Here is a 27,195-nt window from a genome sequence, read left to right as displayed (position 1 = left end):
ACTGTTAAATGCCTCAATGGACCCGATTTGGGGCCAAATAGGCCAAATTAACCCTTAAATGTCCCCCCAAATTTTTAACGCCACCCCACGATCCACGCCAACCCGAAGCGTGGCGAGCGCAGCGAGCCCGCGAGGGGCGGCGGTACGCGTCCTCCGACCTTTTCATGCCCTACTATCCACTAGGGCGTGGTGTGAGAATATAATAGTGTGGCGAGCGCAGCGAGCCACCGAGCCCGAAGCGTGGCAAACGGACGCGGATACCTTCACAGGTAGACGCGTCCCCTCGCGGGCTTCACAGGTGTCCGCCTCGCCACGGACACCTGTGAAGCCCGCGAGGGGACGCGCATAACTGTGAAGGTATCCGCGTCCGCTCGCCACGCTTCGGGCTCGGTGGCTCGCTGCGCTCGCCACACTATTATATTCTCACACCACGCCCTAGTGGATAGTAGGGCATGAAAAGGTCGGAGGACGCGTACCGCCGCCCCTCGCGGGCTCGCTGCGCTCGCCACGCTTCGGGTTGGCGTGGATCGTGGGGTGGCGTTAAAAATTTGGGGGGACATTTAAGGGTTAATGGGCTCTGTGGCCCATTTAACATTGATTCCTATGGCCAAATCGGGTGGATTGAGCCATTTAACAGTAAAATCGGGTCCATCGCGCCTTTTAACATTGATTCCTATGGGAAATCGGGAGCATCGCGTCGCGGGCATCGCGGGTACATTTATGGCCGGCCGCGACGCGACCGACACGATTTCCATGTTTAACATTGGTTTCAATGGGAAATCGCAGGCATCGCGTCGGTCGCGTCGCGGCCATACATAAATGTACCCGCGATGCCCCCGACGGGCGCCCTTCTAGGTAAAGAGTACCGAAGAATGTTTCCATCCTGGACCTTGGTAACACCCTTGATATATTTGAAAGTCTCAATCATGTCCCCCATTCCCTTTTCTGCTCCATAGTATACATATAGAGTTGTTTTAGTCTTTCCAGGTAAGTTTTGTAAAGTAGACCGTGCTTCTTTGTACCGTCTCAAGGGCCTGATTCAGCTGGGTTTTTTGCTGCTTAGCGAGCCCTGAAATGCCGCCTGGCCGAACTTCCTCCCCAGCCGCCAAATCCCCTCAGTAACATGGAAGGGGATGTACGCGAACATATACCCCCGCATACGGCCGACGGGGAGAGAAATTATTTGGTGTTTGCCGACCATCGTATATATCATACAATGGTCTGCATTATCTCCCCTTCGGAAATAAACTTAGTCTAAACCAGGGCTCGAAAATCTAGTAGCCAGGATGAAAGTGCAGGGGACGGCCTGCGACAAACATTTACACCGTAATGCCTATTACACATGTCACCCATTACGGGAAGGGTATATAGTGTGTACACTCAAAATCAGATGTATTTCAGATCATCCTTTAGTTCCTACTAGTGCTGTTTGTCAAATCAGTAAGGTGTGTAGCTAGCATTATAAAGGTGCACAAATGCTAAACCCTATAAGAGACAGGTTACGCTCCATATCAGTGAGGTGTGGGGGAAGCTGCGGGGGGACCAAGGAAGCAGCCTCAGTTAGATAAAAGGGTCAGTGGGCTCACCGGACTGGCAGGTAGAGTGGAAGTAGCAGGAGTCCTGGGAGAACCTGACTGAGCAGGGCCACTCTCTTGGTGGAATAAAGTGGCAGCAGAGAGCAGGTATGAGGGCAGCAACCTTCTCAGGGTGCAGCACCATCAGCAGCAGCCAGCTCTTGGAGCCATATTCTGGCAGCTGTGATCCAGCTGCTCACAGGGCACGGAGCAGCAAGCAGTCCCTGCCCCACAGGAGATCATGCAGGGACAAGAGGACACAGCCTCTGAGGAAGGAGCTGGAGGGTGGCCGGCGGCCAGCGACAGCACCCACTCTGGCCATGGAGCAGGAAACACCGCCAGCTGGGTATTGAAGACAGTGGAGTCAGTGACAGATGAGGTGTGCATGAAGTGGGAGATTATTTGGAAGGCAGAACGGGTGCTCAGCAGGGATTGGGTCCTTGATCAGCCCCAAATTGAGGCCTCGGCTTCTGGACAGCAAGTAGGCCGCAACCTGCAGGGAAGGATGAAGCGTCCCCCGGCTCCGTGAGTGCTGCCGCTAAAAGTGGGTCAGGTAAAGGGTAGCAGTGGGGTTCTCAGTACACACCAGGACCCCAGAGCGGCACTTTAGAGGCAGGAGCTCAGGGGAAACACAACTTCTCTGCATAGTAAATTAGGCCATGCCCCTGCCTGCTCGTGTTTTGAAATAGCCGCGGCGGACTTGCTCTCATACAGCCGGGGTGGGTTGTCTACCACTCTGCCCGGCTGTTACTATGAGCACACCCTGCCACGACCAGATTCTGCTTCCTCCCCTCAAAAATCTGGTCGCCAGGACGCAGAATCTGGTCTCCGTGGCGACCTAGCCCCCGGGGTTTGACGAGCGCTGGTCTAAACTGACTTTTATTTTCCTTGGAGGAGGGTGCCCCGGCAGGCATCGGCCCACCTGTGTTTCCAGGGGAACACCCAGCGTTTTCATGGGAATGCCCATTAAATGCCTATTGTTCCCCTGCTCCAACCCCGTTAGCACCCCCGGCTCTTCATCACCGCAATGGATGGCCCGGCGAGTATGTATCTCGCCAAAGCCGTTCGGTGTCAGGGTTTGCACAGCATAAAAATATGCATGCGCAAACACCGACCATCGGGGCTGGGGCGGAATTCGGATCACTACGAGCAGTTCTGAATCACCCCCCCCCCCCTAATTTAATGATTTAAAGAGTAGGATAAGTCTGTGTGGTACTTATGTATTATCTGGGCTCCCATGTTAAATGCACCCCATTTTTTCATACCCCTACTATCCAACTACGCATGCAGTTGATTTTATATAGTGTGGCGAGCGCAGCGAGCCACCGTGCCCGAAGCGTGGCGAGCCCCGCGAGGGGACGCGGTCTCATAAGAAAAACGGGAGCCCAGATATTACATAAGTACCGTCTGTGTAGTATATGCAACCAGTCCCCAATAAATGTATTTTTAGGTTAGTTTGCTCTTGACAAAATAAGCTTTTAGATTTAAGTATTTAGGGAATATAGCTAGTCATATATACAGAATATAATAAGTTTAGTGCCACATGGGACAACATCACAATTAAACTGAAAAACCTAGCTGGGGAAGTCCGGACCCTACCCTCAGTGGGAGAAATATGTAGGAATGTCATACATTCCGCTCACTAGCTGGGAACTGACACCACCTCTGGTGCCCCTGAGGCCTTGGGCCTGATTCTGGATCACTTGCAAAAGCGAATTCTCTCTCTCTAATGGACAAAACCATGCTGCGCTGCAGGTGGGGCAGATTTAACACGTGCCAAGAGAGTTACTTTTCTGTGATTTATTTAGTGTCTGTGCAGGGTAAATACTGGCTGCTTTATTTTTACACTGCAATATAGATATCAGTTGGAAGTACAAACCCCACCCAAATCTAACTCTCTCTGCACATGTTACACCTGCCCCATCTGCAGTGCACATGGTTTTGTCCATTAGAGAATGAATTTGCCTTTGTGAGTGAACCAGAATAACCCCCATGGTTTTGTTCATTAGAGAGAGCATTTGCTTATGCAAGAGAACCAGAATCAGGCCCCTTGTGTACACTCACATAGCATGCAATGCAGTGGTGATCCTCTGGGTTCTAGTAACTAGAAAATCACAGCTACAGAAGAATCTATAGTCAAGAATGAAACACCACACTAAGGGGGTTATTCTGGTTCGCGCTTTCTGACAAAATCCTTCTTAGATAGACAAAACAATGTGCACTGCAGGTGGGGCAGATGTTACTTGTGCAGAGAGAATTAGATTAGAGATCTATATTGCAGTGTAATAATAAAGCAGTCTGTATTTTCCCTGCACAGAAACAAAATAACTCACCCAAATCTAATTCTCTCTGCACCTTTTGTATCTGCCCCCCTGCAGTGCACATGGTTTTGTCCATCTAAGAAGGAATTTGTCAGAAAGAGTGAACCAAAATAACCCCCTAAGTAACAATATAGGTAGAAGCAGTGGCAGAAGTACTGTGGGTACAGGGGAGGCAGCAGCTATGGGTCCCTGGTTGTATCCAATGGTTTAGGATTTTAGATACATCTCCAATGTTGCAATTCAGTGGAGGTATAGCACACAGACATAGAGTATACATTCTTACGGCATGGGATCATTTGTCAGACTGCATTTAGGTCTACAAGCATTAGGTCGACTTGCATTTAGGTCGACCTGACTGAAGGTCGACATGGGTTAGGTCGACAGTGAAAAAGTCGACATGTTTTTTTTTTTTTTTTCAAGCGTCGACACAGTCAACTGCGCTCGCCATGCTTGGGGCACGGTGCCTCGCTACGCTCGGCACACTATTTTAATCTCCCACCACGCCCTAGCGGATAGTAGGGCAGGAAATACCTCCTGTCGGCACATGTTGACTTATAAAACAGTCAAATGACCCCATGTCGACCTTTTGCCTGTCAACATTCCCCATGTCGACCTAATGACCCTGTCAACCTTATAAAAGTCGACCTGATGGCCTTGTCGACCTAAGTCATGTCGACCTAAATGCATGTCTACCTAAATGCAGGTCGACCTAAATGCCGGTCGACCTAAATGCAGGTCGACCTAGTGGTGTAGACCTAATGCTTGTAAACCTAAATGCTGTAGACAATATGACCGTATCCCAGTCTTACAGTGGTGCAGAAGTCAATGGTACAAAGCGGGGGACAGTTCTAGCTCAGAGCCTAATTCAGACCTGTTAGAAAGGCTGCAATTTTTGCAAATGGACAAAACCATGCGGCACTACAGGTGGGCAGATGTAAAGGGGCGTAGAGATTTACTGAGCATTCTAAGCAATGCTTACTCAGACCGCTCAGCAAAACGATTTGTCAGGGCCAATGCGAACACTCACCCTGACTGATTATTACCCAGAATGCTGGATATTAATCACCCGGCGATAGCGACAAGCAGGGCCCCTCTCAATGTAGTAAAAATCGATAGCAAAATAGTGCAAATCGCACTGTGTGCGCCCATATTCCATCCTGATGCGCAGCCCCAAATGCAGCAGTGAAAGTAGAAATAGACTGTGCAGCACACTCCATAACTCTCTCTGCACATGTTACATCTGCCCCACCTGCAGTGCAGCACAGTCTGTTCTGCTAATGTCAGAACGAGGGACATGCTGCTCAATTTGAATCAGTATCGGGGCGGCGCCAAATCGCACCATGTGTACACTCCATAACTCTCTCTGCACATGTTACATCTGCCCCACCTGCAGTGCAGCATGGTTTTGTCCATTGTAGCCTTGTTAGCAGTTCTGAATTAGGCCCTCAGTCGGTGTTGGAACTACATACATGCTGAGTTATGGAGTCAGTAGCGGTATAGAATTCACTGGCGTTTGCTGGGATAAAGTATAAGAACAGAACTGAGTGGTATAAAAGGCAGTGACTGAAGCCAATGGTGCAGACAGTATAAAGGCCCCCATAAACTGGTACAATTGGTCCGTTTTCACCAGATCCCGACAGACCAGGCTGGGAAATCGGCCCAAATCAGATGTGTTTGTCCTGTGCGCATCGGGTCAGATCCTGGAGTTTATACATGATAAAGATAAAATCTATCAGCGGCACATTGCGGGTGCTTTTTTTGGGTTCGATTCCAAAGGTGTACCACTGGCACACACCTATGTGCAGGTACGGGCGGCGGGGCTGACAGGGGTGAGCAACAGGGCGGGCAGCGGCGTGTGCCGGGCTCTCAGCCAATTAACGGCCACCCTGTCTTTTAATTTTTGTATTTCAATTCTGCTGCTGCTGGCTGCCCAGCACCTGCCGCTCAGCGAACTCACCAGTGCCCAGCAGCCATCGCTGCCCGCCCTGCCACTCACCAGGGTTTTTTTACTCTCCTGCCCCTCCCCCGCAGCTCCCCAGAAGTCTCAATTTATCACATGTAAAAATGGCAGTTTAAGTGCCAAAGCGTAAGTGAGCTCTCCCAGGGGAGCTCAAGGGGAAATTGGGTCCGACTTGTCCTTAGGAGACAGTGTATGGGGGCAGGGCCGCCAAGAGAAATCCTGGGCCCTGGTAAAACAATTTCCCGGGGCCCCTGTGGACAGAGCTCCCTGCACTCTGCCTGTGCTGCCTCACCGAAGCCATTGCGGCGCCTGCGGACCTGTTGTTCCGCCGCTGCTACAAGACGTATACAGGGATAGTGCGCTCCCAAGCCGTGCACCAAAAATTTACGCCATAATACCTATTACACGTCACACACCCATTACATATTATACTACATGCCATAATGTCCATTAAACGTTATGCTACACACCATAGTGCCCAGTACACATTATGCCATACACTCTAATACCTATTACATATTTTACCACATGCCAAAATGCCCATTACATGTTATTCCATGCACCATAATGCTCATAACATGTTAGGCAACATATTATGCAACATACTGTAATGCCTACTACATACCACTATAATACCACACATTTTATGCTACATAAGTTCCGCTTACCTAAATGCTCGTTGCTGAGAATTTCATGCTTGATGCCAGGGGTTAACAGGCTCTGCCAGGGGTTAACATGTTCATTGCCATGGAGTTACATGCTCTGCCATGGGTTACATGCTTGTTGCCATGGAGTTACAGTACATGCTCTGCCAGGGGTTAACATGCTCATTGCCATGGAGTTACATGCTCTGCCATGGGTTACATGCTTTGCCAGGGGTTAACATGCTCGTTGCCATGGAGTTACATTACATGCTCTCCCAGGGGTTACATGCTGACTTCCAGAGTTGGATCTCAGCCCCAGCAGCATGCAGCAAAGAAGCAGACACAGAGCACCCAGCAACCCACCTTCCACCTTTGAACACATGGATCTGATCATGGGTGGGGAACCAGGTCTTGGACTGCTGGGCTGGAGGCATGGCATTGGCACCTGCTGCAGCTGGTGGTGGCTGGTATGGGAATGTGGGGAGCGGGGTTGGCAGGATGCTATTGAGTGGGCGACACTCCCATGGGAGGTGGCCTCTCTCTGTTCCAGCTCCTCCCGGCACCCAGGGACTATGTACTACAAACCCAAAGTATTCAAGTATCATGTCCAGGGGAGCCGAGAGAGGGGGGGAGCAGGTACTAATTACCCGGGCCCAGGCTTGCTGAAGGGGCCCCGCAGGGGCCCTGGTTCGACCCCTCCCTTCCCCCTCCGTCCCTCCAGGGTATCAACAGTAGCACACACTTCTACAGCATGTGCTGTTCTGACAGCAGGCTCAGCATGAGTGTCTCACTGACAGCGTGAGAGGTCATGCTGAGCCTCCTGTCAGCACAGCATGTGCTGTAGGTGTGTGCTGCGTCTGAGATTACAGGTTTTAGAGTTTTCTTTTACCCACCTCTAAACATTTTGGGGGTGTGGCCTAAGTGTGGGAGGTGCCCACACCACACACACTTAGGCCACACCCCCAAAATTTTACCGGGGCCCGGCATTCCTCTCGGCTGCCCTGATCCTGTCGCCGAGCCGCGGTAAACTCCAGAGTCACATAGCGGTCTCTCAACAGGCCCTGGAGCCAGAGAGCAGAATGGTGCTCAGAAGGACCTCTGTGATGCAGCCGCCCCCATGCCAGCCCACGTCCGTGCACCCTCTGCCGCCGCTACACAGGTCTGGTGCACTTGCCACCAAATAACATTTTAAAAAACTGTGTGTGTGTCCGGACCCGGGCCCCCCTGACAGTCCTGGGCCTGGGTAAACTGTAAACCCCCCCCCCCCTCTCGGCACCCCTGTATGGGGGCCTTAAGAAATGAGTCCAGCAATATAAGAGTCCAGACTGTAACAGTGGACACAAATGTGTGTCTGAGAGAAGCAGTTATGCCAGCGTGCAGCCTGATTGACAGACTGCGGCCATTTGGGGATGGGAAAGGAGCAGCGATGTGAAGAGATTCCTAAATGATGTAGGCCTCTGCAGCACGAATTCCCCAGCCAACCTGAGTATCCCGAGATGGGCTTCAGATGCAGCGGCGGATCACAGAAGCATGCAGGAGACATCTATTAATACAAGGTCCCTCCTAGAGCAGCAGCATATTGTGTTTCACTCACTGTCATGTGTCATGTACTATATTTGTGTAATGGTGTGTACACACTGTGAGATTCCTTTGCTATTTGACTTAAGATTCGATTGCTATGCAATCTTTGCTAACTCTGTACTATTTACATACAATTCATACAATCTGCATTAGATCTGCACTATATTGTCATTTCTGCCCTGTCTATCTGGGTTTCGATTTGTGCTGCCACGGGAGCGCGCATCGGGATCGCAAGGTAAAAAAACCTGTGCGGTCTGCATGCGATCCCGATGCGATTTTGACTATATAGTCAAAATCTCATGCTGATTGTATCCGTGTGTACACACCATAAGAGCTAGAATCATTGCTTCTAATAAAAAATGAAAAAAAAAAACAAATAAAGTCAAGCGCTGGTTTCACTTATTTAAAGGGAAATCCCTACATGTTTTCTATTCATTCTTCCTTGAAGATAAGATCCTGGTTACTAATGCTGCTTTCAGACCGCATAACTGGCTTTGACCCTGTATTTGGAAACGTTTCCAAAAACGGGTCTGCCAGATAAAACCCCTTTCACACCGCAGCACTTAAACGGTATATTACCGTTTAAGTGCCGATTTTTTGACACTGGCAGACCCGTTTTTGGAAACTTTCCAAATACAGGGTCAAAGCCAGTGCAGCCTTCAGCCCTCCCCTCCGTGCAGCTCCCCCCCCCCCTCGCGTGTCGACCGAGAGCATGTCGACGCCCCCCCCGCGCATGTCGACGCCCCCCGCGCGTGTCGACGCCCCCCGCGCGTGTCGACGCCCCCCACCCCACCCCGCGTGTCGGCGCCCCCCCCCGTGTCGACTTACCCCGTGCCGGTACCTCCGTTGTGGACTGCAGCTCCGTATGCTCGGAAAGCACTTATGAAAAAAGTGTCTTCCAGAAAATGGCTGCCCCATAGGAAACCCTGTTTAAAAAAACTGTCTTCCGTATGGGGGGCAGCCATTTTCTGAAAGACACTTTTTTCATAAGTGCTTTCCGAGCATACTGAGCTGCAGTGCCGGGAACCACAACGGAGATACCTGCACGGGGTAAGTCGACACGGGGGGGGGCGCCGACACGCGCGGGGGGGTCGACACGCGGGGGGGCCGTCGACACGCGCGGGGGGGCGTCGACACGCGCGGGGGGGGCTCCAGTGCTGTGAATACTTAATGAGCGCTCATTAAGTATTCACTGTGCTGAATTTAGGACCCAGCTCATTGGCTGGGTCCTAAATACCGTTTCTGAGCCGATTTTTGCGCTAAAATACCGGTTCAGAAACGGGTAGGACCCTGCATTTTAACCGGTTAGAAAAAACGGCATTTTCTAACCGGTTAAGTGGGACTGGACCTTTCAGACCGCACACATTACCGTTTTAAAACGGTAAAAAAACGGCAATTTACCGTTTTAAAAGTGCGGTCTGAAAGGGGCATTATTGTCAGACTCTGCAGTAAAGCAGAATGTGTGAATGTGTCATAGTTTCTGTATTACTGTGATGTTGACGCAGCAACTCTGTAACCTGCCTTCATTACTTTACTTTCTTTGGACTGTATAGGGATGGCCATCGACCATCGATGATTCAAAATCAACGATGGATTGTGGCCGATGTTGAATTTTGCTTTTTTTTTTTTCAAAGTGCCGCCCCCGACAACCATGAAGCCCTGTGTGTTAATTGGCCCACAGGCTAATCAGTCAAAACAAAATGGATCGATAGTTAAAAATATCGTTGGTCAACCATTACAAAGTTTAATGCTATCGATGGACAGTTGCACTATTGCCATTGATGGCAATGGCAACGATGCCCATCCCTTGTTCTGTATCTGTGTGCAGAATAGCTTCTACTGTTCTATGCCACGCCTTATGGGAAAGAGTTCTATGCAAATGTTTCACGAGTTTCCAAGAGTCACGGTCTAAGCTCTACATGGAGAGATCATCTTCATGCCTGACATTAGTGGCATAAGGCACCTTTCCCTTGTCATCTATGCAGACATGTCACTGCATTATACAGGCCTCACAGTGGCGTAATAATGCCATCACAGCCCAAGCGCTGGTTGGGGGGGGGGGTAGCGCCATAGGGCCTCAAGGTCGCTGTCTACGGATTTCATGCGCCTGGCTGTCAGCATGGAATCTGCTGAAAACAGCTATTCAAAAATGGCCGCTATGAAGGAGACAGATGCTAGAGGTCCTACTGGACCTCTAGTGTCTGTCAGGGGAGTTCAGTGGGTACAGTGCTACCCAGAAGTGTCACATTCTGGTAGTGCTAGCATGCTGTGAGCACTTAACCCCTGGCAATGAGCATGTAACCCCTGGCAATGACCATGTAACACCTGGCAATGAGCATGTAATGCCTTGCAATGAGCATGTAACCCCTGGCAATGATCATGTAACACCTGGCAAGGAGCATGTAATGCCTGCCAATTAGTATGAACACCGGGCAATGAGCATGTAACCCCTGGCAATGATCATGTAACCCCTAGCAATGATCATGTAACACCTGGCAATGAGCATGTAACACCTGGCAATGGGCATGTAACCCCTGGCAATGAGTATGTCACACCTGGCAACGAGCAAGAAACACTTGGCAATGAGCATGTAGTCCCTGGCAATGAGCATGTAACCCAGGCATGTCCAAACTGTGGCCCTCCAGCTGTTGTGAAACTACCCATCTCAGCATGTATTGTCATTGTTTTAGCATTCCCGAATAGCAAAACTGTGGCAAGGCATGATGGGAATTGTAGTTTCACAACTGGAGGTCCATAGTTTGGACATGCCTGATGTAACCCCTGTCAATGAGCACATAACCCCTGGTAATGAGCGTGTAACTCCTGGCAACTAGCAAGAAACACTTGGCAATGAGCATGTAGTCTCTGGCAATGAGCATGTAACCCCTAGCAATGAGCTTGTTACCCGTTACAATAAGCATGTAACACCTGGCAATGAGCAAGAAACACTTGCCAATAAGCATGTAATCCCTGGCAACGTGCATATAGGTAAAGAAATTAAATTAATGAATGGCGGTACAGAAACGTTTTTTGGCAGGAAGGCACAAAGTTTCTAGTCATACCACTGATGCCTCTCAACCATCCACATTTCAGCACTACATTGTCCCAGTTGGGAAGGCATGAATGGTTAGTGCAGATCAGCAATGAATGTGTGCTGCACACCACTGCTACTGGAGTGCGCAGCAGCTAGAGGATGGGAGGTGGGGGACTGGAGGCAGACAAGAGCAAGCCCCCTTCTGTGGTGCAGGAAAGTCCTTCACAAATCCTATTTTTTAAACTATCAATCACAATGTATATGACCAGTTCAAAACATTTGCCTAAATGTGTATTAATAAGTTATAATAATAATAATAAAAAGAAAATGTATCAAGTGTGGCATAAGACCTTTATTTTCTTCTCTATAGTGTATCACTGCGAACGTTCTCAGAAAGTGGGTGTACGCGTATACGGCTGTGCAGAAGAGCACGATTCTGCCTCATGCCAGCCTACGCCAGGTGAGGTGGGACAGTTGAGGGCCGGGGCATTCCTACCAGTACAGTACATAAATACACCTCATGCAGACATGCACCTCATGCAGACATGCAGAAGGTATCCCTAAAGGTGCCAATACACTAGTACGATTTAGACCAATTTCACCCAATCCCGACGGATATGGATGAGAAATAGGCCCAAATTGTATGTGTTTGATGTCCCCCTCAGGTCCGATGTGCGGCCTCATGCTCATTGGGCCTGAGCTGGAGGTCGGCCCTGCTGCCCGTCTGACCTCCGACTCAGCCCCCCTCCTGACGCTGGGGAGCGGGGTCGCATGTACTTCATCGCATGAGATAGGAACGTGTGCAATCCTGCTGCCTGGGAAGGTCCCAGGTGGCACAGGGGGTCAGATGGCCCATTTGCTGCTGCCATACATCACACTTCTAGGCCCCATACTCTGCAGCTATTTGGGCCGATTTCACCTGTTCCTGATGGATCGCGATGCTGGGAAGCGCCGCTGAATTTGAAAAGACTGGCTGGACGCTGATTGGCTGATAGCGTCTGAACAGTCTTTTCAAACCCCGCTGTCCGGACCCCGGGATGGAAGCATGCCGGGAAGCCAGGTAAGTACTTTTCACACCAGCCTGTATCACAGGCTGGTCCTGCTATCAAGAGGTGCGTACACACGGGGCCGCCTTTTGCTAATATCGCGGGCAATGGGAGTGTGCACAGGCGATATATCGCCGGGTGCGCGCTCACGTTTTCTCCCCCGTAGTGATCGCTGGTCGCAGGGACATGCTCCTGCGACCAGCTGATTTCCACCCCCGGCAGTTTCTTTCGTACTTGTGTGATATCTGGGCGCCCGATTTTTTCATTGCATCGCATCGCATGCAATATAATGGCATACAATTCATGCGATGCAATTTTTCATTGTAAAGACCCAATTTTTAATTGTATAGTCACCCATGGGTGATTTCATATCCCCACTATCCAACTACGCATGGAGTTGATTTTATATAGTGTGGCGAGCCACCGAGCCCGAGGCGTGGCCAGCCCCGCTAGGGGACGCAGAATACATGTAAAGTAATCCGCGGCCGCACGCCTCGCTGCGCTCGCCACACTATATAAAATCAACTCCATGCGTAGTTGGATAGTGGGGGTATGAAATCACCCATGGGTGACTATACAATTAAAAATCGGGTCTTTACAATGAAAAATCGCATCACATGCCTTAAGTAGTGGCATGCAATGAAAAAATTGGGCGCCCAGATTGTACACAAGTACCGTTTATTTTTTTATCAGCAACCATCTCTGGTCGCTGATGCAAAAGTGGGACACTGAGCGATATATCGCTCATCGCTAGCGATATATCGCTCGGCGATAAATCCCCCCGTGTGTACAGGGCTTAACAGTGTTTAATTCCCGGTAAGTTTTCCCGGGAATTTGGCCCGGGAACCTTGCACACCAGCGCTAGTCCTGGGTTGTTCCCGGGGCCAACCTGGGAATTCAGGCTAGTGTGAAAGGGGTATTAGGTGTGCACAGCTTGATGTGTGTACTGCTCTGCTTATGGGTAAAAGTACACTACTTGTCTGTGTTCCCAGGATCTGCACGCATTTCAGAATAATAAGAAAATGGCTCACAGCATGTAACTAGCAACCAGCACTAATACGCCTCCCTACTGTGCACATATCACAGCTATCCAGCCAGAGTCCATGGGCTGCATTTGCAAATCTTGTGTCTGATTGCTCAGACGTAATAAATCATGCAACTGGCCTTTAAGGCATGAGCATGGGGAGAGTCATGCAGGTATGCACATTGCACCTGGCCAGTTGTACAGGAGTGTTATACCTGTTCCTCCACTGGTCACATGACCACAGCAGCACACCTCCTCCTCCTACAGCTGCTACCTGAGCCTGTGTGTGAGCTGGCCCTCTTATCAGTAGGGGCTGTGCAGGCAGGGATAGAGGGGGGAGGGAGAGCTTCCAGGAAAAGGAGGAACTCTGTGATTCAGCACAGGAGGAAAGTACTGTGTAGTCTCCTGTTGCTGGAGGGGAGAACAGCCCCTCACTGGCACTGCTGCAAGTCAGATACAGTACTGAATCCCTTGTAATCCAAGTCCCCAGTGCTTGGCTTCCAGATATGTGTCATGTTTGCATTTATGGACTGGCAGATCAGGTGCACATCCTGAGCTAGCTTGGTCGGAGCTACCATGTGCTTGGGATACAGCTGTTCCCTTCCAGTGCTGTTTTGACAGCTGAAGCCATTGGAAAACCTCGTTATAAATCATACACATATTATCTCTGTATTGTGGATTTGATTGCTGTTAGCGGAGACCCAACTGTGGGGTTATTATCTCTTACAAGGCTGTCTCTTCACCTGTGACCTGACGAGGGATCTCTGTGGTATGGTAAGTACATTATTGTGTGTTGTCATAGTCATCCAGCAGCTAATTGTATTGCGTAATGCTGTCATTAAGTGGAATCAATCATTCCCAGCCTGTGTTCTGGTCTTGTAGGAAAGTGACACATTGTTTTCTTATGGGCATTATTACAACTACCCACCCTCTGCAATAACAATACAGGGATCTGCTGCTAAGTAGATAATGATCTGAAGTCAGCTTGTAAAAATGGAATATATAGTGTGTGTGTGTGTGTGTGTGTGTGTGTGTGTGTGTGTGTGTGTGTGTGTGTGTGTGTGTGTGTTAATATTATTATTTTCCTTAGGGTTTTTGTGCCATGTATTATTTCCTAATAGACCGTAACGATAAAGTGCATTAGGTTTCTGTATGGATGTAGAAGGCATGGGAAGTATGGATCTGCAAGCCCCGACATGCCCATGCTGGACCAAACATCTGGAGAACCGCATGTGGCCAAGCCGGTGCTAAGCACTAGCCGCAAATCACTAATGTTGCTCTTGCTCCAGGAAAGTTTGTAGTAAGTTGCTGCATAGTCCTTCTAGAAAGAACCGTGGGGTCTGTTATATCCTTTCACATCTAGAACCCGGGTCTGACCCATGTCACAGTGGCTTCAAACTCTGTTTACATTGGTATACGGTCATCAATCTCTAGGTTGACCACTAATGGTCAACACATGGAAATGGTTGACATACCATAGGTCGGCATTCACACAAGGTCGGCACATGTTTACGTTGACATGGTCAACATTAATTTTTTTTGGGGGGGGGGGGAGGTGTAGACTGCCTTGGTTCATACTTTACTATACAATATAATAGTGTGCTGAGTGCACTGTGTCCAAAGCATGGCGAGTGCAGCGGTACACTTATACGGTGTCCATCTCGACACAGAAAAAACTGTGAAAACCTCATGTCGCCCATGTTCAGGTATCGAGCTTGTCACTGTTGACCATTAGTGGTCAACTTAGACATTGACGTCCCCCCTATACCATAACAGTTGACAGCAAAGGCTGGACCCAGGTTAGGGGCTTGGAATTCATTGTCGCCTACCCTCCTGTATTCTGCAGTAGACTCCCTGAAATAGGAGCATTCTCCCTCTCTCCCTGAAGAGTCTAGCAATCTCCCTGATTTATCCTAACCCACATTAGGCATCACATTTATGATCACGTATGTTGTGCTGAGAGAGATGAAACTAAATATTCTACTGCCAACTATAATCTCCCTGAAACTAGTTTTCAAAAGTAGGCAAGTATGGAGTGAACTAGAATAAGGGCCATAGTCCATTGAGCAGAAAATCCAACTAGGGTAGCTTGCAGGGTTGGGCACGGGAAGGGCCTGGGTCCCATTCAAAGCACAGGAGATCTGTATTCAAGGCACTTATGGGCCCTACACACCGAGTGATTGCTGAGCGTTCTAAGTGATGCTGATGTGTCAGCGCTGTGCGTTGAGCGATCTGTCAGGGCCAGTGTTCCCGATGCAGCTGCGTGTAATTGGTGCTGACCCAAGAATAACCTAGGTCGGAGCTGATGCGGGATTTGGAACGCTATTCCAATTTGGGTTAGACCCTGGATTTTAGTGTGAAAGGAGTGTGACCCTGCACCATCGCCAAGGTCCAACACTGGTAGCTAATCAGATCAGATTCCCAGTTCATTGGTCCAGGGGTTATTTATTAAGTTTCCTTTTGCACTGAGCAGTGACCTGCCAATAACACAGGTTATTTTGGCAGTGGAAAAGGGGGACAAATGTTATACAAGTTTTCATTTATTATTTATTTTATTATTTAACAGTTTCCTATATAGCGCAGCAGATTCCGTGGCGCTTTACAATAGGAGACAGTGATACAACAAACAGGGTATTTACAGACAGTCAAAGGTATGAGGGCCCTGCTCGCAAGCTTACAATCTATAGGGAAATTTCATTTGTCCTGCAATATAAAGATAAATTGCTATATGGAAGATACAGCACTTTTAAAAATGTGAGATGTTCTAATGCTGTGTACACACGGGGGAGATATATTGCTCAGCCATATATGGCTGAGCAATATATGGCTGAGCAATATATTGCTCAGTTTCTACTTTACATCAGCGACCAGAGAGGGTAGCTGATGAAAAAGAAACTGCCGGGGGGAGCCCGGCAGTGGTAATCAGCTGGTCGCAGGAGCATGTTCCAGCGATCACCACAGGGGCAAAAACGGGAGCGCGCACCCGGCGATATATCGCCGGTGCACACTCCTATTGCGGGCAATATGGTTGCTCAGCGACCATATTTCCCGCGATTTTGCACTAAATCTCCCCCGTGTGTACGCACCTTAAGAAAGTAGATGCCATCAAAAACTGCGGCTGCTTTGACTTTGTATTTAATCCAGAGAACCTGTTCCAGTAACTTCATTAACCTCTAAATGACCTGTCTGCACTGATGTGACCCTGAGCAGTGTGTGGTATTTGTTCCGTGTTTATGTTCCTGCAATGTATATATTAATAGACGATCAGTGGTAATTAAGCTTTCTTGCCCAGAAGATAGGGCGTGACGTGAGCACAGAAGCTCTTTCCTTTCCTGATTCTCAAGTGTCATCCCCATCTGTCCATGATTTGGAGCCTATTATTATCTATTTGGCTGTTTATGTAAGCGTTCTTCCAGCATGTGTGAGGATTATATTGCTCTGTCAGCGGGTTGGAATAGAGTACAAAGATGCAGTCGCTTCAAAGTTACTTACGCCATAATGATTATATCTGGGATGATTGATAAAATAGCGACTCTTGTCTTTATATGTTGTATCCTCAACTAAGGTTGCACTCTACAATGAATGTACTATATAGATACAAAATATATTTCATCAGCTGGTGATCTACTAGTCAAGGCATGATGATTGTATTAGGATCCAGTATTATGCATCGCGGTACGGAGCACTTTATCATTAATTCATTTACATCCGTCATGTCAGATAGAATGGCCGCACTATAAACAACTAAACCGCAAGCTCGCTACCTATGTGTCATTCTCAACTCTGACCTGTCCTTTGTTCCCCAGATTCCATCTGTATCCAAATCCATGTTCCGTGCATCTAAAAAACATATCCAAAATACACACATACCTTTTAAAAACGCTCATCTACGCTCTCATTATCTCCAGCATTGATTATTACAATTGTTTACTTACTGGTCTTATGGGGCCTACACATGTAGAGATTGTGCTGAGCGATCTGTCAGGGCCAGTGTTCTCCGGTGAGAACACTGTCCGACGGGCAATCTTACAAGATTTATCCAGCTTGCTGGATCTTAATGGCCGGTTGATAGCTACCTGCTGTGCATCGCCATGGCCTGTACAAACGGAGCGATGTTGGGGCATTTTCTAAGCGATTTAGTCATATTAAGTCGGAACGCTTAAAAAAAGGCCCTCAAATCGTCCCGTGTTTAGGCCCCATTACCACTACAACCCAATATTGTAGCGATGCTGATCTTGCTCACCAACCATTCATGGTTTGCTGATCCTCCTATTGGTTGCCTGCTTTCTACCGTTTTCAGTATAAAATACTCTTTTACTTACACGTAATGCTATTATCCAAACTACCCCAACATACATCTCTTCTCTTATATCTGCATCACCCAACCTCTCCACACATGCATAACTTGGGTCTCCCATTGACACTTGTTACTCGCTCACATTTATGAATGGTTGTAGGACTCTCTATAGGCTGCACCCACTCTGTGGAATGCTCTCCAACGACAATAAGACTCTCCTCCAATCTCAAGCCTTCAAACGTTCCCTGAAAACTCAGCCCTTCAGGCAAACGTAACACAATCCGGAACCACCCACATGGCCTTCATAAACCTTTACTTTTACTTATTTTATCCCTTCTGTACTGTCCACACATACATTGCAGCCAATGATTATGTGGATACTGGCTGCAGGAGTTAAAGGTGAAAAGTGTCAATGTTCAGCCTCTGTATAAAATCTGTCTATCATTTTGGTTATTTTCAGTGTCACGTGTTCCATGCATCAGAGCCAGCCTACAACAGTTGGGCTCCTCAGACCAGACATTACCTTTTGCCCTGAAGTTCATGTCAAGATGCTGCAGACATGGGCCCTTATTCTGTTCACTCGCAAAGGAAAATTCCTTCTCAAATGAACAAAACCATGTGCACTGCAGGTGTAACATGTGCAGAGAGAGTTAGATTTGGGTGGGGTTTTATGCCTGGTACACACCACAACGATTAAGATCGGGAGCAGATCGTCTCGCGATCTGTTGAAGTGCAAGATCCAATCCCAATCAGTACCCAGATGAAGGGTCCGTTTTCAAAGCCTACCTGCTGCAGATAGGATCTGAAAAATAAACAAACGACCCACAGGCCCGCGCATTAGATCAGAAATGGCCTAAAACATAATAGTCAAATGTTATCTAAATTGGGTGTTTTGAGGCCAAATCGTTCTGGTGTGTACCCTACATTACTTTAAAGTAAGATCTATACTGCAGGGTAAAAATAAAACCGTCAATATTTTCCCTGCACAGAAACAAAATAAATTACCACAATCTAAATCTCTATGTGCATGGTACATCTGCCTCCCCCCCCCCCCCCCTGCAGTGCACATGGTTTTGTCCATTTTAGAAGGAATTTGCCTTTGCGAGTGAACCAGAATAAGGCCCATGGTCTGTTAGTGGCTCCTCTGTCTCCTCACCTGTACTAACATGGGGGAGAAAAGCATGGAGGAGCCGCCAGCAGACGTGACCTTTTCCAGCAGTGCTGCCGCAGTCAATGCTCTGTAAACGCAATAGTACAGTAGCACACCTATAGTGGGACTAGCATACACCCCACTATACCACAATCTATCCCATTTCAATAGCTGATGAACTGATACTGGTGGAAGCACAGACCTGCGTTTGGGGAACATGTATAAAGGACTGCAGCTTAAACACCCTCCTCCTCCTCTAAATTTTTGGATTATAAACCTTCATTACTTGCTAACACGTGTTTCAGTGAAGTCCTGGATCTGCCTCGCTGCACCATTCTCTTTGCTACTGTAATAGGGTTTAGTTAACGCAGTAAGTGTTTGATTTGGAACCTCCGGTGTCCTTAAGTCATGACCCAACCATGCCGGTGTCTGTACAGGTGTATACCAGAAGGCGCTCTTATGTCAGTGCTATAAGCAGAGCCGTGAAGGAGGGGCCGATTCATATATGTTTCACTTCTTCCTCCACTATTAAAATGCTCCTTTGTTTTTGTTGAGGCGTAAATGCTCCTTTGTGTCTTACAGACTATATTACCCCTTTGTGTCTGCTATAGAGTAAATGCTCCTTTGTGTTTGCTATGTGCCAAATATGAATTTCCTTAGTGCCTGAAGCTGATATTTGTAGAGGCTTCTAGAAGCTCATGGACCCAGTATTCCCATTATATCAGATGATCCTTCTGTTATTTTGCAGCAACCTGATTTCAAAATGGTCCAATCTGGTCTGCAGCACTTCTTCCTGTGCGTTTTGTAACCAACCTGCATTATTCCTGATGTTCGTTCTGCCTGTGCACAGGATGGGTCCTGCAATCGCAGTGCTGTAAAGCGAATGCCTATGGCCGCTTGACAGGCAAAGGCGTTTGTGGCCGGCCGGCACTTCTGGAAATGTTGGAGTGTCGCCCTCATTTTCTGTAGTTTCATGCGAATGCAAATAGGGGACGATATACTGCATCCTGCATTTCTTAAGGATCACGTATAATAAGCTGCTGCGAACAGCTTAACATCTGCAATCCAAACTGAATCAGGCCCATGGTCTGCAATGATGTAAATCCCCAGGACTGTAGATGTTTCATGCCTTCGTTGGGTATCAAATGAGCCCCCATTTAAAACCTCAGGAGCGAAAAACTAATGTTTTTCCTGACCAGGGGGTCACAGGAGAGGGAAGCGTACTCGGATGCGGGTGATGAGAAATGGGCCCCTAAAATACACATCTTTCTGGCATTTGGTTCACCTGCCTAATTAAATAGCCCCCGGTGAGACAATTACCTGTGGCCAAGCGCCGTGGGTAATTTGGTACCTCCCTTTACATAGTAATGCAGTTCTTACCCCCATTATTAGGGGGGTGACTATCAGTATGTCTATCTCTTGGTGATAGAAAACTTGTTTGAGGCGTTTGTTCAATCAACTACAAGGCTCTACTCAGTCGTCATCTTGGTAACATAGGCTGATGGAAAACGTCACCATGAAATTCTTGCTTGTACTTCTAGCCATTGTTTATTAATGTGCTGCAGCCATATGTATGTGTGCTGTGTTTATTGGAGTGTTGTTCCTCACAGTTATTTGTGTCGGTTATGGCATAGTGGTTCATCGCTATCTAGGTCGATCATGTTATGGTCAACCACCCTTATCGTAAGACGCCTAAAGATAGTTCAACAGTAACAGAAGTTAGACACCAGCATCAGAGCGACGGCATACCTCCCAACTGTCACGATTACAGCGGGACAGTCCCGATTTTCGGGTACTGTCCCGCTGTCCCACCCGCGGCAGGCATTGTCCCGCTGCGGGGGGTGGCAGTTGGGAGACCCCCCCAATCTAATAGAATAGACGCTGTGCGCATGCGCACAGCGTCTATTCTCGTATGAAAAGGAGGTAGCGGCTAATTAGCATAAGCCGCGCCCACATTTGCATATGCCCCACCCCCTTTTCGGACGCGCGCGAGTGTCCCTATTTCTTCTACTGAGAAGTTGGGAGGTATGTGACGGTCACATGGTCTACAGGAATTGTTCCCATTTATTTGGTGCCAATTTTAAAGGGCTGCCCATGGACATTGCATACTTCCCAACTGTCCCGCCTGTGACCGGCAGTGTCCCATGGGGAAGGGGGGAGTTGGGAGTCTGATGTCTATTCCTGCAGCCTGATGGGCTTGGGACATATCCAGCAGCACCCAGAGCCACTAGCCATGCCCCCACAGTGGCAAAAACGGGGATGTGGCCTTGTGGAAATAGGCCACGCCCATTGCCACAAGGCCACACCCCAAAATTGAGTGTGCACACCTGCTGCGCGCAAAGCTTCCCTCCAGCTTAATGTTGGGAGGTATGGACATTGTATATGTGCACAGTGTCCCCTCACATGGCTCGCTGTCCACTTGGATAGTAAAGTATGAACCAAGTTGGCCTGTGACAGTCAGCACCAAAAAAAGTGAAAAACCTTATGTCAACCATGTGACCACTGACCACAATTCCATTGCTCTGACGCTGACGTCTAACTTTTGTCACTGACGATCTAGACATGATCTACAATCATAACATTCTGGATGTAGACATCGTAGATCTGTTGATAACAGTTGCATCTAGGGCAGTGGCGTAACTATAATTTGAGCACCTCCCACCCCCCCCCCCCCCTCCTGGCCGCCCATGCCCCCCGATCTCCCGCAGATTTACCTGTATTTGCTGCGGTGGTCCCGGCTCCCATCCTGGCTTCATTCTGATACGAAGAACGGACCATCACAAAATGTCCACCCCCCATACAGCAGACAGACCGTTTCAGAGAACAGTCTGCTATATGGGGGCGGACATTTTATGATAGTTCGTCGCCATAGCATCAGAATGAAGCCAGGAGGGGAGCCGGGACCACCGCAGCGAATACAGGTAAAGCTACGGGGGATGGGGGGGCAGCATTACAATAGCCCCGCAGTTACACAATGCCTCCCCGTGACCTCGGGGGCTGCGGTGCTATTGTTACGCCACTGGTCTAGGGGATGGGATGTGAGTACATTCCATGTTATTGTCTCTGTAAATGCAAAGCGTAGAATAACTGGCACAATCTAGTAGATAGACCTGTCTGACGGCTTCATGTCAGGTTACATAATATCCTTACGTTTTCTTCCAAGTATGGTTCAGGTAACCATTTAGTTCCTAGTTCTTTTGTTTTTAAGCAATAGTCGTACCTCCTGGGTCATTCCATGGTAACACAGTGACATCACAGGCAAATGCACAGCAATCAGCTGCAAAAGGCGTTTATGTGACATTTTATTTACTGAGAAAATAAGAAGACGGGTCACGCTTTAAAAACAAAAACCCCTGTTTAGGGGAATTGCTAATTGTTTGTGAAGTAACTGTGTAACGTTATACACCATCATTATTTATTTATTTATAACCGGTTTCTTATATAGCACACACATATTCCGCAGCGCTTTACAGAGTATATTTGAACATTCACAACAGTCCCTGCCCCAGTGGAGCTTACAATCTATATTCCCTACCACATATACACGCACAGACATTCTAGGGTTAATTTGTTGGGATCCAATTAGCCTACAAGTATATTTTTGGATTGTGGGAGGAAACCGGAGTTCCTGGAGGATACCCTTGAAAGCACGGGGAGAATATACAAACTCCGCACAGTTAGAGCCATAGTTGGAATCGAACCCATGACCTCAACGCTGTGAGACAGCGTCAAACTGCTCACTAGGATTCAAATAAAGGCAGCCCTAGTGAGCATGTCTGAATTACCCCCTTTATTTTAATTTTATTTTTTGCCGCAAACTACTTTATTTGAAATAAACTGAAAGGTTCCGTAGGTTTTTTGTCGTTAATATCCAGTTTTTCTCGATTTTGGTCCTTATTTAGTTTCTGGTTTTGTTGCTTGTCTCTTTCTCTCTGCTGGAGTCCGGTCGTCTGCTACATTGTAGGTGGCTTCATATTTGTCATTCCAGCCTGCAGAGGAGGTGACGAAGGTCGCAATGTGTATCTAAAATCAGGTTACTGCATGTTTAACTTGTAGGCGATACCAAAGGGGAGAGGACAAAGTTACAGTCCTCATGTCAGAAAATACATGTATACATGTTCTGTTGAGATATGGAGAAAAAAAAAAGCAAATAAACTGGTTTAAAGTGTTGGGAATATATTTAATCTGCCCCCCCCCCCCCCCCCCCCCTGTGCTCCTCCTCCACCTGTACTGTACATTCCACAACCATCCCATGCGGTTTGGGAACAATGGGCCACTGATTTGCAGTGTGTGCTTTCCAGTTTTATGGCTCGAGATTCCTTCGGATGCAGAAACTGAAACACCAGAATTTTGCATCCTGAACATTACCCCTAAATTGATGTTTTCTCAATATATATTGCTGAGGGTTACCAGTATCACAGTTGTCAATAGAATGCTTCACTTATTGTGATACATTTTTTTTATGCAGTTTGAACCTATAAAACAACAGATGTATCAAGCTTCAAAAGTGATAAAATGGAGAGTTATAAACAACCAGCCAATCAGCTCCTAGCTGCCATGTTCCAGGCTGTGTTTGAAAAATGACAGGTAGGAGCTGATTGGCTGGTTGTTTATCACTCTCCATTTTATCACTTTTTGAAGCTTGATACATCTGACCTCTTGTCTTCTTACCAGGAATGTTTGGCCAGTGGCACCAAGAGGGGTGGAGGGGGAGGGCGGGCAGTGCGCATTGCAGTGCCTGGTAGTGGGAGGGCAAAGACAGGCTGCCACACCAGCAATCAGCCTCTCTCCCCAGCCCAGCAGGAATTCCAAGAGAAATGCCTGTCCCAGTGGCTTCCACTGCTAAAGTGAAGAAGAGAGGAGAGGAAGCTGCTGGAGGGACAAAGACAGATATGTGTGTGGAGGGCACAACTGTGGGCATTTTGTGTAAGGGTACTACTGCTGTATCAGTGTCTTTTCTTAAACAAGTACAGTAGATCTTACTGACTACTTTGGGGCTCATCTACATCGTATGGCATGCCTGTTAGATGTAGCAGACAGTACACATACACGCCTCTAGGTGTCTCCTTCACAATCTCCCTGACATGCCTTCTCAAAAGTAGGCAGGTATGGTTAAATTGCATTTGTAATTTATTGCGTAGCATCACATTTATTAGTCACAGTATTATGCTGTTAGAAGAAAATAAATAGCAAATAGTTACCAACAAATAAATCCAATATTGCAGGCAGCAATGTTCTTATCCATACTTGACAAATTTCCCAAAATATATCATTAATAATGTTACAGTATCTAGAAATATCTTGCAACAAGCATTTACGCACAGACACGCCCATATGTGGAGCTGGAAATGCCCTTTGGGTGGAGCATGACACACCTCCTCAATGCCGCACTGTGTAAAATTCAAATACCAGCAATAATCTCCCTGAAACTAGTTTTCAAAAGTAGGCAAGTATGCTCCAGGTTAAGCAAGGAATTCCTTTAATCAGTATTCGGATATCTTTTTTTGGGGGAGGGGGATTCTTGCTCCTTTCTCCCCAAATAGGTTTTATGGCAAGAAGGCACTCTGATAGCCTATTGGTGTCTCTGGCCAGAGCAAGGTGCGCTGCAAGTGGGGCAGATGTAACAGGTGCAGAGAGAATTAGATTTGGTTGTTATTTTGTTTCTGTGCAGGGTAAACACCGGCTGCTTTATTTTTACACTGCAATATAGATATCCGTTTGAACACCCCCCACCCAAATGTAACTCTCTCTGCATATGTTACATCTGCACCACCTGCAGTGCATATGATTTTGCTTTTGAAAACCAACCAGAATTAGGCCCCAAGTACAATAAAATGCATTTTATGTAGAGGTGGACTTGGGGTGCAAGGGACATATATCCAAATGTAGATGAGCCCCAAAGCGGTTAGTAAGAGCTGGGAAATGGTACTAATGATTCAAACTAAATGTATCTCTCGCATTCCCTTTCCCCCAAAAAATGTAACAGTGTAATGTGGGCTAGGTGACATGGGGGAGATTGCTAGACTAATGAGGGAGAGAGGGAGATTGCTGCTATGTCAGGGAGTCTCCTGCAGAATGCAGGAGGGGAGGTAACTATGCATTAATGTGGTACTGTCTTTTAAGGTCTACGGGGACTGGCCCCAAAAAGTGTGTATTCCCACAATACGAAGCAACGTGTGGAGCGGGCGAGAGTTAATCTCCTGTTTTCTGTAGCGAGAATCTCCGATCCCACAATAAAGGCTGAATAGGTAGAGATAAGCTGCATGCGCCTCACTGCCAGTGCAGCACAATGCGCCTGTCTCCACAGCGCAGAACCGGCTGCTTGTCTGATAAGAATATCTGACACTGTATTGTGAAACTCATTCTCCCTGAATACTGACTCTGCAATGTAATACTGGCACATTACTCTCACACCGTGCGCCTGCTCTGTGCCAAGCAGCAATCCTAGTTTAGGGGCACTCTCTCTCTTTTACTTTCTATAACTGTATTGAATTAAATGAAAGCGGGTGCTATAATACAATGGATTACTTTTTGTATTTGCCCATTGTTTGTTTATATGTCAGTATTTGCTTTTGTGTTGTGTATATTGGATAGAATAATGCTGCTTTCCCACTGAAGACCAGTTTAAAGTACTGGTAATCTTAAATGGTATTTAAAACGGTATTAGCATTCCCACTGCAGCAGATTACCGTTTTAAATACCATTTAAGTACCATTCCCATTGCAGTGAACCGTGTAAAATGTAGAGTGCCTACCCCCCCCCCCCCCCGTGTAAAGAGTGCCTAATCCCTCCCCCCCCCCAAGTGTAAAGAGTGCCTAATCCCTCCCCCCCCCCCCCAAGTGTAAAGAGTGCCTAACCCCCGTACCTGCCCTTTGCCCCCACCTCCCCTCCCCTTGTACTTACCTGCACGGGAATGCAGGGCAGTGGGAAAGCAGCGGGGGTCCATGCAGGGTACAGGCAGTCCCAATGCCTGATGAGAACTAGTAGTTCTCACTTTGCGCATATGTAATGAGTGCACGTGCATACTAATGAACCGCTCATTACATATGCGCATATGTAATGAGCGGCTCTTTATTATGCACGTGCACTCATTACACATGCACAAAAGTGAGAACTACTAGGTCTCATCAGGCACTGGGACTGCCTGGAGGCTAAATAACGTTTAAGAGGCATTCCCACTGCCTCTTAAACGTTATTTTAACGTGTAGGACTCTGCTTTAAAAACGGGTTCAAATACCATTTAGCTTTAAACGGTATTTCAACTCTGGCACTTTCCCACTGCAGCCTTAAAACGGTAAATTGCGCTGAAAATCTGCAATATACAGTTTTAAGGCTGCAGTGGGAAAGGGGCATAACTATTCCTGCTGACAGTCCTATAAGATTATGTGAGAACTGTTGCCCCGTAATGGGGGCCCATACATCTGCAGGCCAAATGACCATTTTGCCGATCCAATGATCGGGAATCCAACAGGGAATCTGCAAAAAAAAAAAAAAATCTTAAATGTTGTTGGTCTGAATTGGATTTCTCCGGTTCCGCAACCCAGGTATTTTCAGAATGTGGAACCATACACCTAGGGGTAGCGGTATCTGGACTGATCATAGACTGACTCATCATAGACAGTCATAAGGCCGACAGGGTGTATAAAGGTCGACATGGTCAAAAGGTTGACATGGATTATTTTACTACATTTTCAGCCATGTGCCGACAGGCGGTATTTAATGCCCTACCATCCACTAGGGCGTGGTGGGAGAATAAAATAGTGTGCCGAGCGCAGCAAGGCACCGAGCCATGTGAGGGGACGTGGTACACAGACAGTGCCCATGTCGACCTATGTTGACATAGATACCCTAAAAACATTAAAAACTCATGTCAACCTTTTCCAGCAGATGAGCGGCTTTCCCAGCGATGATGAGGGAGTGTGCAGCAGTGCTCACCGTTCATCGCCGGGGCATACACACTGGTCGGCTTTGAGCTGAAAGCCGCTCAAACCTGCTGTTTTGAGCGACTTTCAGCTCAGTCACCCAGTGTGTATGGGCCTTAACATTTAATTTATTAGACCAACAAAGAGAGGAATGTTTCGGGTTGTGGTAAGTAGCCTCTACCTGCTGCTGAAAGGTTAATAGGACAAACATTATTTATTTCAGGCTCCAATGCAAATGTGTCACACAGGAATGTACAGTACCTGTCTAACAGCCAACCTAATATAGACACTACATTAACCCTCCTGACGCAGCTCGCCATAAGAGAACCTTTATGATTTTACCTTGAACTATAATTAATGGTTTCCCGAGACCTTAACCCACACTGTTTTCTATTTGATTTGTTTGATATCTTCCAACAATGGAAATATCAACAGTTCAGTATTCAATCCCGCCCGGGACTCATCTGCTACAGATTCCCCTCCCTATGGAGACGAGTCTGTATTGTCGTAGTGTTCATTCTATCAACCGCTATCTTTGAAAACCCATGCAGTTCCGCTTCCCTGCCCGGGGTGTCGCTGTCTGTTGTAGTGCTTCTAGCATAGCGTGGTCTGTATGTCAGCACTGATAGGCAAACCAGACCT

General features: G+C 47.6%; 1 protein-coding gene across 3 annotated transcripts in view; it reads left to right on the top strand.

Moving 5' to 3' along the window:
• PRRG2 (proline rich and Gla domain 2) overlaps window positions 1-27,195 on the top strand; it is a 62,301-nt gene that overhangs the window by 10,910 nt on the left and 24,196 nt on the right. The window contains exon 1 of one of the 3 annotated variants that reach the window (XM_083162420.1): window positions 13,452-13,953. The exons of 1 other annotated variant lie outside the window; for it this stretch is intronic. Coding sequence is in view for 1 of the 2 variants with exons in the window: in XM_083162419.1 (XP_083018545.1) it covers window positions 13,956-13,958 (3 nt within the window). In the remaining variant the exon portion in view is untranslated. Of the gene's footprint in view, window positions 1-13,451; window positions 13,959-27,195 lie in introns of those variants that run through there. One more of the 3 variants, XM_083162419.1, reaches the window with a different exon arrangement.

The sequence above is a fragment of the Crinia signifera genome, chromosome 19 (assembly GCF_055691185.1).
Source record: "Crinia signifera chromosome 19, ASM5569118v1, whole genome shotgun sequence".
Classification (NCBI taxonomy): Eukaryota; Metazoa; Chordata; class Amphibia; order Anura; family Myobatrachidae; genus Crinia; species Crinia signifera.
The sequence above is the reverse complement of the archived record's forward strand: the minus strand, read 5'-3'. Positions and strand labels throughout refer to the sequence as shown.